The sequence below is a fragment of the Sceloporus undulatus genome, chromosome 8, assembly GCF_019175285.1.
Source record: "Sceloporus undulatus isolate JIND9_A2432 ecotype Alabama chromosome 8, SceUnd_v1.1, whole genome shotgun sequence".
Classification (NCBI taxonomy): Eukaryota; Metazoa; Chordata; class Lepidosauria; order Squamata; family Phrynosomatidae; genus Sceloporus; species Sceloporus undulatus.
The window spans coordinates 28207322-28224837 of record NC_056529.1 but is presented as its reverse complement, the minus strand read 5'-3'; the positions used below and the strand labels follow the sequence as shown (position 1 = coordinate 28224837).

The 17516-nt window shown below is 43.8% G+C and overlaps 2 protein-coding genes across 7 annotated transcripts in view; one reads left to right on the top strand and one right to left on the bottom strand.

Moving 5' to 3' along the window:
- The window catches only part of KPNA7 (karyopherin subunit alpha 7), a 50239-nt gene that overhangs the window by 5854 nt on the left and 26869 nt on the right, over window positions 1–17516 (top strand). The window lies entirely within an intron of this gene.
- The window catches only part of LOC121914191 (myosin-16), a 33523-nt gene that overhangs the window by 3459 nt on the left and 12548 nt on the right, over window positions 1–17516 (bottom strand). Inside the window, exons 20-40 of the mRNA XM_042437375.1 lie at window positions 16400–16536; window positions 16221–16302; window positions 15572–15745; window positions 14407–14634; window positions 13638–13742; window positions 13386–13472; window positions 12420–12565; window positions 11155–11245; window positions 10425–10481; window positions 9897–9983; window positions 8627–8872; window positions 8216–8333; window positions 7555–7682; window positions 6926–7122; window positions 5803–5935; window positions 5041–5257; window positions 4241–4377; window positions 3680–3783; window positions 2903–3095; window positions 1690–1893; window positions 301–426 (exon numbers count right to left, since the gene is read on the bottom strand). Of these exons, the coding sequence (XP_042293309.1) occupies window positions 301–426; window positions 1690–1893; window positions 2903–3095; window positions 3680–3783; window positions 4241–4377; window positions 5041–5257; window positions 5803–5935; window positions 6926–7122; window positions 7555–7682; window positions 8216–8333; window positions 8627–8872; window positions 9897–9983; window positions 10425–10481; window positions 11155–11245; window positions 12420–12565; window positions 13386–13472; window positions 13638–13742; window positions 14407–14634; window positions 15572–15745; window positions 16221–16302; window positions 16400–16536 (2997 nt within the window). The remainder of the gene's footprint in view (window positions 1–300; window positions 427–1689; window positions 1894–2902; window positions 3096–3679; window positions 3784–4240; window positions 4378–5040; window positions 5258–5802; window positions 5936–6925; window positions 7123–7554; window positions 7683–8215; window positions 8334–8626; window positions 8873–9896; window positions 9984–10424; window positions 10482–11154; window positions 11246–12419; window positions 12566–13385; window positions 13473–13637; window positions 13743–14406; window positions 14635–15571; window positions 15746–16220; window positions 16303–16399; window positions 16537–17516) is intronic.

Sequence of the window (17516 nt, the reverse complement as noted above, 5' to 3'; positions counted from 1 at the left end):
GAAAGGGGCTGCTCCACTTTTAACTTCCTGTCATTGATACACAAAAATTCCAGCTTCTATATATCCATTTGGATCTGCCCTCTTAAATATATCAGTATACAATTTTGACATTATTATGACTGCCAGGCAGAATTCCTTCTGAACTGTTGGTATTTGAAAAGGTCTAAGACACCTTCCCCAACCACTGGCTATAACGGTCCAAGGTATCTGGAAACTATTCCGACACATCATGTTCAGAATGGCCTCACTACGGCACACTCCTTGCATGCAAACCCCGAACACAGGGAGGCAGCAACTCACATCAGCCACTGCTTTCTTTGCTTTCTCGTCTGCCGTTCGGAACTCGCTGATCAGCTCCTCATGATCGTTCGTGATGCGCACGAGGTCAGACTCCAATTTGCGCTTGATGACCAGCAGACTTTGGTTCTGCAAAGGAAAGGGGAGACTTCAATAACTCCAGCCACACCCAAGTGTAAGCTGTAGTATCTCTCATCACAGAAACAGGGAGAAAGACAGAAATCTGGGCAGGTTTTTGAAGATGGAGAGTTCTGATGATATGGAGAGCTTACAACTAAGTAGCAGAAGGTGGCATATCAGACTTGTCTCTTCTTGTGTATTTTAGCTCATGAAGTGGTAGGACCTCTTTCTCTGGACAGCTTCAAAAACTGCCTGTTGGAGATGCTTTAGCTGGAGTTCCTGCACTGAGTGGGGCTTTGGATTCAATGGCCTCTATCAGGCCCGTTCCAACTCTGTGGTTCTGTGTGAATGGCCACTTCTGGAGGCTTCCAGGAGTGGCAATTCAGCCTTTTCTCTGGGCAAAAAAAATGTACTGGAGCAGCTGAGGGCCATGAAAACGGCCTTGAGAGCTACATGCACCAGTGTTCAGCCATTTACCTGCATGAATGACTTGCCATCCACAAGGCTGGATGAAGGTGACTGGCGTCCCTAGAGGAGTTCCAAAACTGCCACCATCCTTGGTACCCAAAAGGAAAGGGCAGCTCTGTCAAATCCATTTGCCTCCCCCATTTGGGTCCAAACTGGTTGTGATGGAGGCCAGAGTTTTAGAAGCAGTGATGCCAATGCACCATCCTCCTCTTCACTCACTGTGCAGCTGGAAAATGGGACTACCAAACCATGTGGAAAGTGATGGTGGAGGGAGAAGAGAAATTAAGTTCTCACCCCCAACAGCATTTTTCTCTTGACAACACCACAGAAGTGTGTGTTGTATCTGTGTTTGCACACATGTTGCTCAGAGCTGCATGGGGTCCCTAGTTACCAAAGGCTCTGGAGCATTTGTTCCAATTCCCTATTGGTAAACCAGCCTTGGCCATCTAATGTAAAAGAGCCAACATGGGGGAGTAGTAAAAGCACTGGGAGATCCACATTCTTCGCCCCTACTGATCTGCAGAATTCACTGGGTGACCTTGCGCTAGTTACTTTCCATCAGCCTGGACCATGGATGGAAATAATATATTGAAGACCTTCTCACAGTGGGAAGAAAATTTCTAAAATGACTTGTTGCTTCCTTCAAGAAGAAAATTAGGAAAGAATTGCATCCCTAGCCTGACCTACCTCTCAGAGTAGTAGAAAAGATAAAGCTGAGCTGCAGAGAAGAGAACCATGTATACTGCCTTTAGAAGGTGGAATAGAAAGTTGACAGCCCATAATTATTTTTAAAAGGAACTTTACCTGGACACTGAGCTCGTTGTGTCTTTCAGAGACCTCTACCAGCTCTTGCTCAAGGAGTTTGCGTGAGCGCTCACTGCCTTCAAGGCCTGTCCGCACTTCCTCCAGCTCAGTCTGGAGAAGGCTGAGGCGCCGCTCCTGGAGGTTGTACTGTTCCCGGAGTTCTTCATGTTGGCGGGCATCCTCATCCATCTGGATCTGGAGATCCTGGAGGCAGAAAGGGGGAAAGCAGTATGAAGATGGAGCTGGACCATCACACATCATTCCTAATCTACTGAGATTTGGTTCCAGGACCCCACGTAGATACCAACATCTGTGGATGCTCAGATCCCATTACATACAGTGGTGTAGTAAAATGATGTTCCTTATATAAAATTTCAAAATCAGGGTTTGCTTATTGGAAACATTGAAAAATATTTTCAATCCATAGATGGTTTAATCCGTGAATGCAGAATCCGTGGGTATTGAGGGCCAACTGTACCTTTGCACAACCATCCTGAACTAGTCAAAGGAAGGAACTGAAGCAGGGAAGCAAACCTCTTTAACACTGACTGGCCATCATGAAGCATGTCATACTTCCTGACTACAGGCATGCTTTCTATCTGAGCAGTTGAGAGATCCTGTTGTCAGTAGATATTCTTAGTCCTCACCTGATCTTACCCCACGCTTCCACTCAAAAAGAACCAGATGTGACACCTGTCAACAGTGTTTTCCTATCATCTGCTACAAAGTCACTCCTTGCAAAACAAAGCCCAAATTGGACTGCACTCCTTGTAACTATGGGCACTGCACCCACAGGGCACGGGAGGAGGAGGAGATTCAGCAAGACACACATGATAATAATTGTCCTCCAATTCACCAATTTTTTTGCAGCTTCCATTCTGAGTGAGATACATTTGGGGTTACTAGTGGCAGAATCTGAGAATCTTTTGGACCACAATTCTCATAATTCCTCAGGCACCTGGAATTATAGCCCAATACAAGAGTCATAGTCCAAAATAAGCTCTTATCCAAGTTCTGGATAGTGATGCCTTAATCCTTTGCTGGCAGCGGCTTTGCTCATATTTTGCCTTCCTTGTTGAAAGTTCAGCCAACCTGAGCCCTCTTATGGTTGCTGCAGAGCACCAGAGATTTATTTTAGGAGACATCATCTCCAAGTGCTGTTTTGTTTCTTGTTTCTTCACTCCCTTCCCTCCTTCCTCCACTCATTTCCCACCTTGATTTGCTGCTGGAGCTTCTTCAGGGTCTTGACAAGTTCGCTGTTGTTCTTGTTGGCATGATCCAGCTGGATCTCCATTTCATTTAGGTCTGTCTCCATCTTCTTCTTCAGGCGAAGCGCCTCAGCCCGTCCTTTTGCCTCCAGCTCCAGGCTGGACTGCAGGGACTCAATGGCACGCTGGTGGTTTTTCCTACAGAGAGGACAGCAAAGGAACCAGACTGAAGCACCTCACAATGAGATGTGTGGTCCAGCCCAATGCATCTTAATGTAAAGAGTTTTGTATAACAGGCAGTGTGATGTAGTGCGGTACCACGGGTTGGAAACGTCACTATGGTATTTTGGACTCTGCCCATTATTATTATTATTTATAAATTATCATCATCACCACCACCATTATCATTATTTTATATCCTGACTTTTTCCAATAATGGGACACAGTGCCCACAAACTTACAAATTAGTACAGACTGTACAGATTAAAATGCATGAAAACACCATTAATATTGTCATCTCTTGAAGATCTTAGCACTGGAACAAGTTCATTCAAGGTACAGTTTCCAAGCTCTGGATTTGTCTCACACAGAATTGCAGCCAGACTCTTTGGTTTGAATGTGACTTGGATTTTGCTGGCTGTTCTTATTCTTGTCTTGCTCTCCCTGCTTTTGTACATACTTATTGATTTTCTTACATTTCTGTCACTACACGTTTGATTCTTCCACTGCCTTGTCTAACCTTTTGCATGCCTTCTGCACAGATTATTTGTATTGTATTGTACCTGGTGGCCTCAAATTCTTCCTCTTTCTCATGGATCCTCCTGTCAATGTCAGCTTTCACCTGAGCCAATTCCAGCTGAATGCGGATGAGTTTGCTCTCTTCCACCTGTTGACACAAAACGTACAAATAAGAGGCATGGACAGTGGACTCTTTAAGAGGCAATGATACTATGCTACCACAGGGGCCGAGTTTAGAAAAAAATTGTACACCTTTGGACTTCAGTTTCCTGCATCACCTAAGTCGGCCATGGTGGCTGGAGGATTCTGGGAACTGTAGTCCAAACAAGGTAACTTTGCCAGATTTTCCAGACTGCTAAGTATGGTAAAGCTTTACAAATCCACAGAGACAGTCTCATCAAATCATCCCCACTGCTTCATGATCAGGCATTTTTAAAGCAGCTGAAGAAGTGGAATGACTTCACTTGTGTTGTTCAAGATTAAGAATTAGAAGATTAATCAGGACTGTCCCCACCAAACTAGGACAGTTTGAAGGCATGCACTGCCATTTGAAGAGATGCAGATGCTAAATAAACAAAAGCTAGTTTTTAAAAACTATATATTACCTCAAGAGAAGACTCAGCTTCCTCCAGGGCCACCTGCAGCTCATCCTTTTCAATCTCCAGTTTCTTCTTCATCTTTTGCAGCTCATGCACACTCCTCCCACCTTCACCCAACTGATCAATGAGATCTTTGATTTCCTCTGAAGAAAGAAAGAAAATACAGAGAACGTTATTGGATGTGACTCTTAAAATTTCAAGACTGCAGACAGTGACCATGTGGCAATCATGACAACCCACTTCTAAAAGAGAAAGCTCTAATTGATGGACAACATTTAACCCTGATGACTTATCTCTCTAGTTGCACAGTCTACAATCCGCTGGGCTCCATGCTAGCCTCAAGGAAGCCATTGCCAAAGAGGAGGAGGATGGCAAGGAAAAATTACAGCTGTGCCTATCACTTCTAGTGAAAGTGTCCACGCAGCCTAAGATTTCAGTTTAACGGAAGGTTTTTTGCATGTTTTCATGCATTTGAGCTTGGTTGAGGGGCTTGTTTTCATGCCTCTGAAGGGTATGAGAGTGATTTGCTCGAACATCAAGCCAGTTTTTTTTAATGGGGGAGACTTTGGTGTAGGGCTTCAGAAGCTACAAAAGTAGCCTAGGAACTATATGGGGCCTGTGCATTTTACCCACTCTTGCCCTAGTAAGTGTGACTAGGGGTCAGGATTGATGGGCACGATCATCCAAAAACACCCAGAAGGCAAAAAAAGTTGACTCGAGTAGATAAAGGTGGGCATTAGATACACTGAGGATATCAAGCAGCTTGCTCATCTGGCTACAACCTTTGCAGACCCTGATCCACTTACCCTGGAGAGTCTTGTTCTCCTTCTTTACAGATTCCAGATGCTCCAGAGCCTCCTCATAGGCTGTCTTGAGCTTGAAGTTCTCCGTCATGTACATGCGGCACTCCTTCTGGGAGTTGTCCACCTCCAGCTGCAGTTCCTCACACTTTTGCTGCCACTCGGACAGCATCTTGTCAAAGGCCCTCTGCTTCTTGTCCAGGGCTGCGCAGGCTGCATTGGCCTGGAAGGAGGAAACCAAGAAAGCCATTGGTCATGCAAGGCATGATCTTGTTCCCCACAGCAGATCACTCCCACCCAGAGCCCTGCCAGTTCTTCACAGTTCAACTGGCAGTGGGTCACCAGGTCAGTAGACTTCCCCTGCAGCTTTTTCATATGGAATATTAAAAGGATTGTTTTGTTGTGTGCCTTCAAGTCATTTCCAACTAGGTCTATCTTGTTACATGGAACTGTAGTACCATCCATCTGGAAGACTCCATATTGGGAGAAGTCTGAGCTAACCCATTAGCAAAGAATCATAAAGTACCTATAAAGTACCTATAATCCACCTACTTATAATTGCATAGCAGAATTAGTTATGCTGCTTGAATTTCAGCAGTCACTTTTTCTGACCAATATCCCCTCCCATGTGGAAAAAATGTAACTGAACACCCTACAACTACCATCAGTGCAAATGAGCCAGGAACCTCACAGAGGTCCAGAAGGATGATGCTTTGAGTGATGTTATCTGTGTAACTGATACCCAACAACACTGCTGGTTCCCATTACCTTCTCAAGATCCAGGGTAAGATCCTCCACTTCCATTTGGAGCCGCTGCTTGTTTTTCTCCATGCTAGCCACCCGGGCTTGAGCAGATTCAGCTGTCTCCTCAGCCTCCTGGAGCCGGGCAGTCAATTTTCTCCTGCAAAAAGATGGTGGGGGGAAATTGTAATGGGGAGTCAAGAGGGCAGAGGCTTTGGAGTTAACCTGGAAGGCACTGTGCCTACAGAACAACATTCCTGAAACAACTCATACTGACAGGGAAATTCCTTATAAAAGAACGTTAAGGAACCCCTATGACCCTCCAGATGTTGGTGGAATTCAGTTCAACACCTGCCAGTCTAACTGGGGATGAGGGTAGGAGCCCAACAACATCTGGTTCTCTACTCACTCCTATGGAGCTAACTTAGCATTATACAGGGTTCCACATCAGGGCTGGGTTCAGAGGTCATTGTGTTTATGAAGTTGTTAAGACCCAGGGCCATGACCCAGCCTAAAGAGACATTCCTACAGTGGCTCCTCTTCACTCTTGTGTACCTGCTTGCTTAGACTAGCAGAGACAATGGCAAGTAGCAGCCATCATTGCCTACCACTGGCCTGGAGGATAAAGGACAAGCTCCAGGGAAACTCCTTGTCATTGCACCACCAATGCATTTGCTCCCTGTCCTCCTCCTCACCTGATGAATGAGTAAATGTGGATGAGAAATACATGGGGATTCACTCAGAGTTTCTCTCTCCTGATCTGCACTCAGAAGTAACCGATATGCCTGCGATCCCTCTAAAACAGAGGTTGGGAAGTTTGCACCCAGGGGCCATGTCTGACTCTTCTAGGCTCCTAATCTGGCCTTCCCCAGATGGCCATGTCCCCTTCCCCAGGATACATCATTTGATAGAATTTGTATTTTCTTTCCCGTTCCAAAAAGCTTAAATGCCTCTCCTAAGGGTTAGCTACTGGCAGTAAGAGCTATAAGATAAAATAACTTTGCTTTTTCAGACCCACCCTTTTCCCTTTGGCTTCACCCACCACTGGAATGTGGCTCCTGAGAACTTCTCTGAAATGGAATTTCTTCCGAAATTGAATGTCACCTGGGCTGAGAGACATGCCTCATGTGTCCCCTAAAACCTTGCTCACTTGGTCTCCTCAAGCTCCTCTGTCCTCTGGATGGCATCTGTTTCGTATTTGGTCCTCCAGGTCGTGACTTCAGTGTTGAGCTTGGAGACGAGGCGCTGTAGCTCAGCTTTGCCAGCTTGTTCTTCCTCCAGCTGCTCTTTGATCAGGTCCAGGTCATGTTTGGTGTTGGCCAGACTTACCACTGCAGCACTTCGGGACTACAGACATCAAAGGCAGAGTCAGTCAATCCATCGCTTATATGTTTCATTTCCTATGTTTAAAAATGTTGACCTTTTTTCCTCAAGTGGATTAATTCCTTGGCTCAGTTTAATGTGCTCATACTAACCTTTAAATCCCTAAACATACTAGAACTACAGTAGGTATTTTAAAGACCTTGTTACAAGGTAGGAGTGGGATCATATAAAACAAGGCATCCCTTTCACTTTGGTTGTGTTTCCATTTGGATTGTACCTGTGGCACATGAATGGGCAAGGCACCAACACCTAATTTGTGCTCCTATAGCAAATGCACATTGCCAACTTTGGCAACACCTGCTGGCAATCTTTCTTTTTAAAATTTGCAATATCTGGCGATAAAGTAGTGTGCGTTTTTCGTATGTGGGATACACGTGGTTGCTTTTGCTTCCTTACCTTTGACTCTTCATCTAGCTGCCTCTTGAAGTCATCCACCTGAGAAGTGAGAGAGGTCTTGACACGGAGAACTTGGTTCAGCCGTGTCTGGCTCTCTTCATGCTCTCGACTCAGTTCGCTGTTCTCAGCTGAAGGGGAGAGGAGAGGGAGAAGTAAAGAAATACTTGAGAGAAGGACTTCTGGCATGGCTACTTGCCCAGTTACTTTTGGGAACTATAACTCCTTGAATTTTGGAGACACCAACTCCCAATAGCCAGACTGGCTGGAAAATTTGGGAAATAGTAAGCCTAAAAGTAACTTCTCCCAGCTCTGTAACTGTATAACTTTTTCCTGAAGGAAACAGAAGCACATTGGAAGAAGGTAGGGAATGGTGGTCCTTGAGATGTCTGACTACAAGTCGCATCTTCCCTGATGATCAACTAGACTGGCTGGAGCTGACGTCTGCAGGAATTAGTTCTAGAGAAGCATGCATAATACTGATCTGTAATTGATTTTGACCAGGCTTTTCCAACACTCAGCATCCCCAGCCAGGAAGTCAAAGTCAGTGTTGGCTGGGGATGAGGTCAGCTATGGTCTAACACATTAAGGTAATGGATTTCACATAAGAGGTGGATGGTTTAGAAGAAATGTTGCAGTCCAAGTCAACAGCAAATGAACTGACCTTGGAGCCTGGACCTGATAGCATTGATTTCGACTTGGTTCTTTTCCATCTCAGCCAGCCGGGCGTTGGCTTCAGACAGGTTGTCTTCTAGTTTGCGGACATGAGCCTCAGCATTCATCTGCAAAAGGCACAGAGCAAAGGCTGTGGTCAAGAGACCTCATGGCCACTGGTCATATTACCTGGTAGATTCTGGAAGCTGTAGTCCAAATGAGTAACATTTCCAAGGTCTGCTCTCCTCCTCATCCCAGATTTTTTATGAAGGGAACTGTCATGCAACAAAGTAATTTTCCCAAGCTCTGTTGTTATTTTTTAAACTGATCCTGTAAAGCCTCTAACTTGCTGATTTGCTCCTCAGACTTGAGCAACCTGTACTGAAGGGTAGGGTCTCCAAGCTCTCTTCATCCTTCATACCTTGGATTTCTGGACTGTCTCCACACTGGCGCTGAGGTCTTCGATCTCAGCCTTCATGACCTGCTTGTCCTTCTCCAGCTTGGACTTCACCCTCTGCAGATTCTCGAGGTGCTCAGTCATCTCGGCCATGGCATCTGTGTGCTTCTTGCGCAGAGTGGAAGCTGTGGCCTCGCTCTGCAAGGCAGCTTCTTCCAGTTCCCTCCGAAGCTTGAGCAGTTCAGCCTCACGCTTGCGGTTCTGCTCAATCTAGAGATGGAAGGGCAAAGCATAAACCTGTGACAACAGTTCTTGCCTCAACCCTTTTTCTTTAATTTATTCATTTCTGGTCTTAATTCAATGTGCTATTAACCTTTAAAGTTCTAAACAGATTAAGATCTGGTTATTTCAAGGATCACTTGCCTGTGTCCATAATAACTGTGCTGGACCACAAAACCAGCTTGATCCTATCCTGCCATGACTGATGGTTAGACAGGCAGATATCTCAGAAAGGTCTTTTGGGTGATGGTCCCACTACTGTGAAAGTCCTTCCCTTTTAAGTACCCCTCTCTACCACTTTTTAGATGTGAAGCTAAAAGTAAAAGAATTAACAAGAAACTATATTCCTTACAAACAAACAGCACCTTTAAAACAGTTAACTCTCCAGGCATCCGAATGAGCAAATATCATAATAGCAGGTAAACCACAACAAGTATAACAGTGGTTTAACATATGAGCATTCATAAAAGACATAACCCCTTGTCCCAATAATAATCCTTTAATACATATACTCCCCATTATATTCCAAGAGTGCTCTGACTCTGGCTCAAGGCATGAACCATAACAGTATGGAACCTGCAACCCTAATATCTATAACCACATTTAACTACCTTTCATATTCATGGCAGGGGATCTCTAAGGGCACCTGATACCCTCAAAGCATTCAAAAGACTGCTTCAGGAATGGACGGTCCAAGTCACTACTGACAATTCAACAATAGTTCTTTATATAAACAAACAAGGAGGGATGCACTCCTCCACATTGCTCCCTCTAGCCCTACTTGTGCTACAATTTTCTACTTATTTTGTCATATGCAAATGGACATTATTTGATTAAAACAACTAAACAATCCTGTTCCAATTCCTTCTCAGACCTTCAAGTGATGCATCATTTCCCCTGCAACTAAAGGCAATTGCAGCTACAGATTTCTGCTCTTGGCGTAGACTCTACCTTTACTTTCCCAGTCTTTAAATGCAGAGATAACAACCTACTGGTTGGATGGATACAGGCTTACTTGAGCAGTAGTTGCCCCTCCAGCCTCTTCCAGTCTGTCTGAAATCTCTTCCAGTTCCCGGGAGAGATCACTGCGCTGTTTCTCAATCTGAAAGATGTTGGGAAAATAAAATATTAGCTTTGTCCAGTGGAATTATGAAACCTACAGCCACATATTCCCCCTACAAAGGCTATATGTGGAACTAAATAATTAACAACCCACTCTGGAACAAAACAAATGTTATTCCTGTTTGCCCATTTAAGCGTTCTACAACAACTCTCTGCCTGTTATTAAATGATAATTTAGATCGCATGAGATCCAATTATTTAACTTATTCAGCAGATCTAAGCTTATCTCTCAAATGGGCTTTGTAATCCCTAGACCCACAGGAACAGTTCAATATATTTCTGAGTCAGTGGCCCAATATGTAAAATGGGCATAGAGGCAACTTATTTGACAGAGGTTTTGCAAAAACAAAGCAATTGAAAAATGTTAACGTGCTTTAAAATAACACTAATAAAAATGCAGTGAGTTATTTTACTGATTTACCTTTGCCCTCATAGACCGTTCGGATTCAAGTTCTTCCTCCAGCTCTTCAATCCTGGCCTGTCAGAAAAACATGAGATTGTGAGACATGGAGTAATATTTAGGCACATGGTAGCTGTGGGGTAGTTAATGGCTGGTGAAAGTTTATTCGAGATTCATTTCATACCGGAGCTTTCCACTGCAGAAGGAAGGGAATTAGGAGCCCGAAAGAGAGGTTGTACCATTTCCTAATGTCCTATGTAAGAGTGAAGCTATACAACACAACACCAGCTTTGCCATTAAGCAGAAAGAGGCATTTCTAGTTGCCATAAATGTGTAGCAATCTTGTTGTTGTTGTTAACTGCCTTTGGGTCAATCTCAACCCATGGCGACCCTCTGGATGAGACATCTCCAAGACTCCCTGTCCTCCACTGCTCTCCACTGTTCCTCCAAACCCATACTAGTGACCTCCTTCATAGAGTCCATCCATCTAGCATGTGGCCTTCCTCTCTTTTTACTTCCTTCCACCTTTCCTAGCGTTATTGTTTTTCCCAATGATTTGTACCATGATGTGGCCAAAATACGTCAACTTCAGTTTTGTCATCTTATAGCCCAGATCCTGAAGTCCTGGCAGGCACTGGCTGACCTGAATGTGCTACCCAAAGAGGATTATGGAGAAAGGTGGCCAATTTAAGCAAATGCAGAGAAAGGGGCACCGTTTTGAGCTCTCCTCCTCATCCTCTTTCCCTTCTACCTGATGCTCTTTGAGTTTTCTCTGTAGTGTAGAGTTCAGTGCTTGCTCATCTTCCACTTTGGAGCTGACAGAATTGATCTCCATGTCTCTCCTACAAAGGAAAAATGCAACAAGCTAGTTAAGCGATATTGCAGGTAGTAAGAAAGGAGCTCCCAACCTCAACCATGCCTGGAAAACTTGAGTCACTCTGTGAAAGATGTTGAAAATTCTGAAGAGCTGTTGCTAGAAAGTAGTGCTGTGTTAGACGTGAAGCCTGGAAAAGTTACTTTTTTGACTATAGCTCCTAAAATCCCCTTACTGGCTAAAGGATGATGGGAAGTATAGTTCAGACAGTCACTTTTCCAAGTTCTGTGTAGTACAGTGTTTCCAACCTTTGGTCCCCTAGCTGTTTTGGACTTCAACTCCCAGAAGCTTTAGCACATTTGGCCAACAATCAAGAATTCTGGGAGGTGAAGTCCAAACCATCTGGAGGACAAAAGTTTGGGGACCACTGGTCTAGAATCTACAAGGGGTATAACTGAGGAATGGAGAATCTTTGGCCCGCCAGATAGTTTGGAGTGCAGTTCCCACAATCCCCTACTATCGGCCAACCTGGTTGGCAGTGATGGGAGTTGTCGGCTGAAACCTCTGGTGAGCCAAAGTTTCTCCAACCCCATTTGACATAGAAGGTTGCCATCTACTCTCAGTTTGCTAGGAAGTTCCAGTCTGTCACCAAAAGTTTGAATCAGGTGTCTTCTCTCATCGCATGTGTTAATTGGCTTACCTAGTGCCAGGATAGCTGCATGATCAACAACAGCTTTGTGAATTGCTGGTGTTAATTATATAATTGCCACTAGCAGCACATTCTGCATTTTATTTCCTTCCATTTTTTTCCATCTGCAGTTTGTCTCCAATGTCTGTTCTCTCTCTCTCTCTCTCTCTCTCTGTGTGTGTGTGTGTGTGTGTGTATGGATTTCTGGATAGTGTTTCATATACCTGATGAAATTAGGTATGAAAAAGACAAAAACAAACAAAACTCAACGCCAAAAAGCAACCCCCTAGCCAGTCATCCTTATACTACCACCATCTCTTCTGTGTTTTACTGTCGGACAACCTAGTTACGTAACTTAATCCGTCCTGAAGTCTCCTTCACTGGAGGGTGAGTTTCCTTACATAAATACTTCTTTTTTTAATAAATAATGTTATTAACATAGGAAAGATTATAAACATAATGTATACAATCTTGTCTTCATCATTATACAGTAAAAATTAAAATGCACACTTACTTCTTCACCACCTCTTCCAAGTCGAGCTTTGCTCTTTCCATTTCGTTGAGATTTTCAATGGTCATTTTTAAGTCGCCCTCTGCCTTGCGCCGGGCCTTCTCTACCTCGGCACGGATTTTCTTCTCTTGTTCCCAGTTGTCCTCCAGCTGGTCCAGAAAACCCACAGAAAGGGAGTTGTTGGAACAAATAAATGAAAAGAACAATGGGAAGAAGTGCTTTCAATGGCTTAGGCCCACAGAATCTTCACTTTAGAAGGGGCTAGAAGGGCCACCTAATCCAACCCCCTTGTCATGCAGGAATATACAACAAAGGCATCCCTGAAAATTGTCCATCAAACCTCTATTTAAAGACCTCCAAAGATGGACCATCCACCATCCTCCAAGGCATTCTATTCCACTGTCAAACAGCTCTTATAGTAAAGAAATCCTTCCTAATGTTTAGGTGGAACCTCTTTTCTTGTAATCTGAACCCACTGGTTCATGTTCTAATCTCTGGAGCAGCAGAAAACAAGCTGGCTTCATGTTCTACATGACATCCCTTCATAAATTTAGAGATAGTTATCATGTCATTTCTCAGTCTTCTACAAGCTAAACGTAACCTAGTCCCTAAGTTGTTCCCCATAAGGCTTAGTTTCCAGGCCTGGGATCATCTTGACCACCTTTCTCTGGACACATACATAGATTTATTTTGGTCAGTGACAAGTGTCAGGACACATTCCAGCTTGCCAATATTCCTCTTGAACTGTGGCACCCAGAACTGGATACATAAATGTTGGAATTACTGCATTCCAATTGATCCAATGATTCTATTTATTATGGTGAGGTCTTGCACCCATATTCCTGATGCTGGGTTGCCCACCGATAGAATAGTACAGAAGTCAAACATTAATTGATTAATTTAATTGATATCCCACCTTTCACAAAGCATGGGACCCAATTACATAATATGTAACCAATAGGGACTGACCTCATGTATCTGAGTGCTAAGTTTACTGTTGTTTTTTGTGAGATGATTCACTTTGTCTTCTTCAGCCTGAAGGTCATCTAGTGTTTTCTAAGGAGACAGACATAACAAGAGAAACTGGTCATATAAGCAAAGGAGGTGTAAGCCAATTTCCTCCAACTAGCTGGGTACTCATTTTACCAACCTACGAAAGGATGGAAGGCTACGTCATCCCTGGAATTTAATATTAATCCCACTCTGCTGGATCTTTCTTACCTGGTGTAATTCTTCCAGAGCCCTCTTCTCTTTCTGGAGTTTGGCAACAGTATCATCCCGTGCCTGGAGATCACTAGTCAAGGTCCGTACCCTATGATCCAAAGCCTGAAGAAAAGATAAGAGCATAAGGAGAAACATTTTGGTTTGGACCGATAGACCTATTAGGCAACATGCTCTACACAATTGCTAAGCAATTGCCTGAAGGAAGAAAAGGAAGGTGAGCAACCTCAGTGGACACAGGAGCCAATTTTCTGCCCCAGGACTTTTTGTAGGTTGCATGGATGACCAAAAAACACCCCAGAATGGGCTGGTTTTGAAAAACAGGTATTTTTTTCATGTGAATCAGTGCAGAGGTGCCTCTTTATAAGATGAATTGATGTTCCTGGAGGTTTCCCAAGAAACTTATTCTCCTTTTTTGCCAGATGACAGATGGTCCAGGAGAATACAAGGGAATTGCAGTTTGAAAAAAGAGCCTTGGCCGCTGCATTCAACTCCACAACAGCACTTTATCCACACCCATTTAAAAATATTGTTACAGTGTCATGCCTCGTTTTTAATCCATTACATAAAACACTTGTTCCCAAGCGAAAGACAAAGTATCAATGGTTAAAGAAGCAAGGGAAGTAGAAATCTTTGGCTCTCCAGATGTTTCAGCCTACAGGTCCCAGAAGCAACATCTGGAGGGCCAAAGGTTTCTTACCCCTGCCTTAAAGCAAACAAAACATATGCCTAGGCAGGACATTTCTATGATCTGATCAACAGGACTCACTTGCTTCTCTTTCTCTGTCTTGGCAAGGGTGGTTTCCAGTCCCTCGAGATCCCTCTTGAGGTCACTCAGCTCCCCTTCCAGCTTGCGCTTGCTGGCACCCAGAGCTGCAGCTGAACCCTCTTCCTCCTCCAAGCGCTCCTTCATATCTGAGATCTGGCTCTCCAGGTCCATCTTGGACTTCATCATCTGGGTCAGGCGCTCCTCAGCATCCGACAGGTTCTCTTGTTCCTGGAAGGGGAAGAGAAAAGGTCAGCAGCAACACAAGGACCAGCTCTTCTGGAAGGGCCATCCTGAACACATTCCAATCTTATCTCATTTCAGAAGCCAAGCAGGGTCAGTTGTGATGTGTACATGGATGGGGGGCACCATGAAATTTCAGGGATCTCCAAGTAGGTTTAGGAAAGCATCCCTTTCTAAAACCCTGGAAAGCAGCTGCCAGACAGAGTTGATAATTTTGGGTTAAATAGACTAAGGATGTGATTCAATATATATAAATAGTTTTCTGAGCTGCTGCCACACCTCTGTCTAGGTTATCTCCACAACTTAAGTTGAGCCAATGACCACCTCAGCCCTAGTTATACTGGCTGCAGGAAACCCACATATAGGTTTTCGCTCTTCTTTCCGTTCCTCCACACACTGGTGGTACAGTAGGCCTTCCGTATCCACAGATTCCTTATCAATGGATTCAAGTGTCCATGGTTTGAAAATATGTATTTTTAAAAATTCGTAAAGGAAACCTTGATTTTGCCATTTTATATAAGAAAACCATTTTGCTATGCCATTGTATTTAATAGAACTTGAGCATCCATGTATTTTGGTGTTCACGAGGGATCCTGGAACCAAAACTCAGTCGATACCAAGGGCCCATTGCATATTAACACACACTGCACCTGCTGTAAGCCTATTAACCTGCAAAGAGACTCCATCCAATGTGGCTGAGCTGGGGAAGCATGCATGCAGTAGAGAAAACTGTTCACCTAAATGCGGCTGCCCTACAGCACCCCAGACCAATGACCAGACAGAGAATGGCATTGCAGCGAATTCCTTGGAGATCTGGCTCTCCAAAGTGACTCACTAATAAGTCACTTTCCTATATAGACAGAGCGCTAATACATGAATGTGCAACTATCAGGCACAGGTGAAGGAATGCACTTCAGCAACTCACAGCCTGCAACTGGATGGTCAAGTCATTCTTCTCTTGGCTGAGGGTGGCTGTCTTTTCTTCCAGCTCTTTGACACGGTCCATCAACTCTTGTGTCTTGGACATGGCATTCCTGAGTTCTTCTTCCTTCTCCTTCATCTCTTCCTCTTGCCGGGCCACATTCAACAGAGGCTTCACCTGTGGGAGACATTTAGAAATTTCAACCATGAAGCAAAATGAAGGACAAAGATGGGACAATTCCACTTCACTGATGAGACAACGACAGCATCAGCGCAATGTCATTTGAAATGCTTTTGCACGATCACTGTCACTTGCATTTTCTGGATGGGACAAGGATCAGTGTGACGTCTTCTGAAAGTGCTTCCCGCAATCGCACAGAAAGGATAGAAAAAGGATAGGATAAGGACGTCTTGTCCCATCCTCTGCCCGATAATCTCCAAAGCTGTATGATATGTTCTGACCAAAGATGCTTTTATCCTGTTAATGTTCTGCTTTTTAGCCTTGTGTGATAAAGTCCTTAGAAGTACAGCACCCACACAATGAAATCCAATTATCTTTTATCCATGGATAGCAAAAAGGGCTTCTCAACCCCAAATCCACCCCACTGAACTGGCAACGCAGGCAACCTGGCATGTATGGTCCATTTCCTCACCTTGTTGTACAGTTTCCACCAACCCCAGAACCTCATCTGCAAGAAGTTACGGACATTCCTCTGGATAAGTATCAGGCCTAGCCTGTAATGAGAAGAAAAGGAATGGTGAAGCTACAAGGGTTTCCTCCCTTTGTAAAGAAAAGCAAAAGGCAGGTCTTGAGGGAGGGCAACCAACATACTTCCTGTCCAGCATCTTTTTAAACTCGATCCGCATCAAGAACCCCCGGCCTCGGCACTGCAGCATGGTCATGATCTTGGCCAAACGATCGTCTCGCATGTCTTCCAGCTTGGCTAAGACTCCGGCACGGAAGAACACCTGGAGAAACAGGGATCCATTTGGCCCTTGATCCACCGACAGAGCAGTGTTCCTCACACAGCTTAGTCCCTGAGCCTTATCACATGTAAGTTTCTCTATGACTTCTTATAAACAATTTTTTAAAAGCCAATTCTCCTTTTTTATGTTTTGAAATTTTACTCATTTTTTAAAAACAAAGATTAACATGAAAAAAGTAGAATGACAGAACAAAAACATCGACAGTGGTTACACACAGGGCATGAGTTACGTTTTCCTGGTCTTGCAAATGCAAAGCGAATCCCTTTGTAATTAGTTGTTCTATTGGATTAATCCTTTCCAGATGGACCCATGAGTATGTCTTCTTTCCTCATTAATTTGATTTACATCAGAAACAAACGGGAACCATGTTAACTCAAAGATAATTATCATCTTTTTGTTCTTTAGTTCGTCTTACTTGCCATATTAGTCTCTCTGACAGTGCTAAATTCAAAAACTTTTCATGCCATAGGTCTAAAGTAGGTGCTGCAGGATTCTTCTAGTTGCTGGCAATGAACTGCCTGGCTGCTAATAACAGAAAGGAAACCAAATCTTTGTGTATTATTTCCTTATTTGCAGCTCTAATGAATTTAGTAGTGCCAGTCTCAGATCAAGAGTGAAATGGTGTTCCGCCACGTAACTAATTTCTGATTGTATATCCTGCCAGAATCCTTTGTATCAATGGACAATCCCTCATATATGAAGATTAAATTAAGCTTCTCCTACATCTTGCATAGAATGATTCTAGGAAATCAGTGGGCTTATGGTGTTTTTTGACAACATTGGGTTCCTCCCCGATATATCTGTTGGTACCTCCATTTTGTGCATGGATGATGCTGTTTTGGAGGGATATAATGAGTGGAATCCAGGGGGGAAAATATTGCTGTTTGGTTAGTTATACAAAGATAATGCTATACACAACCTCTAGTCTCCAAGACAAAGTAGCTTGGCAGAGCTTGGAAAAG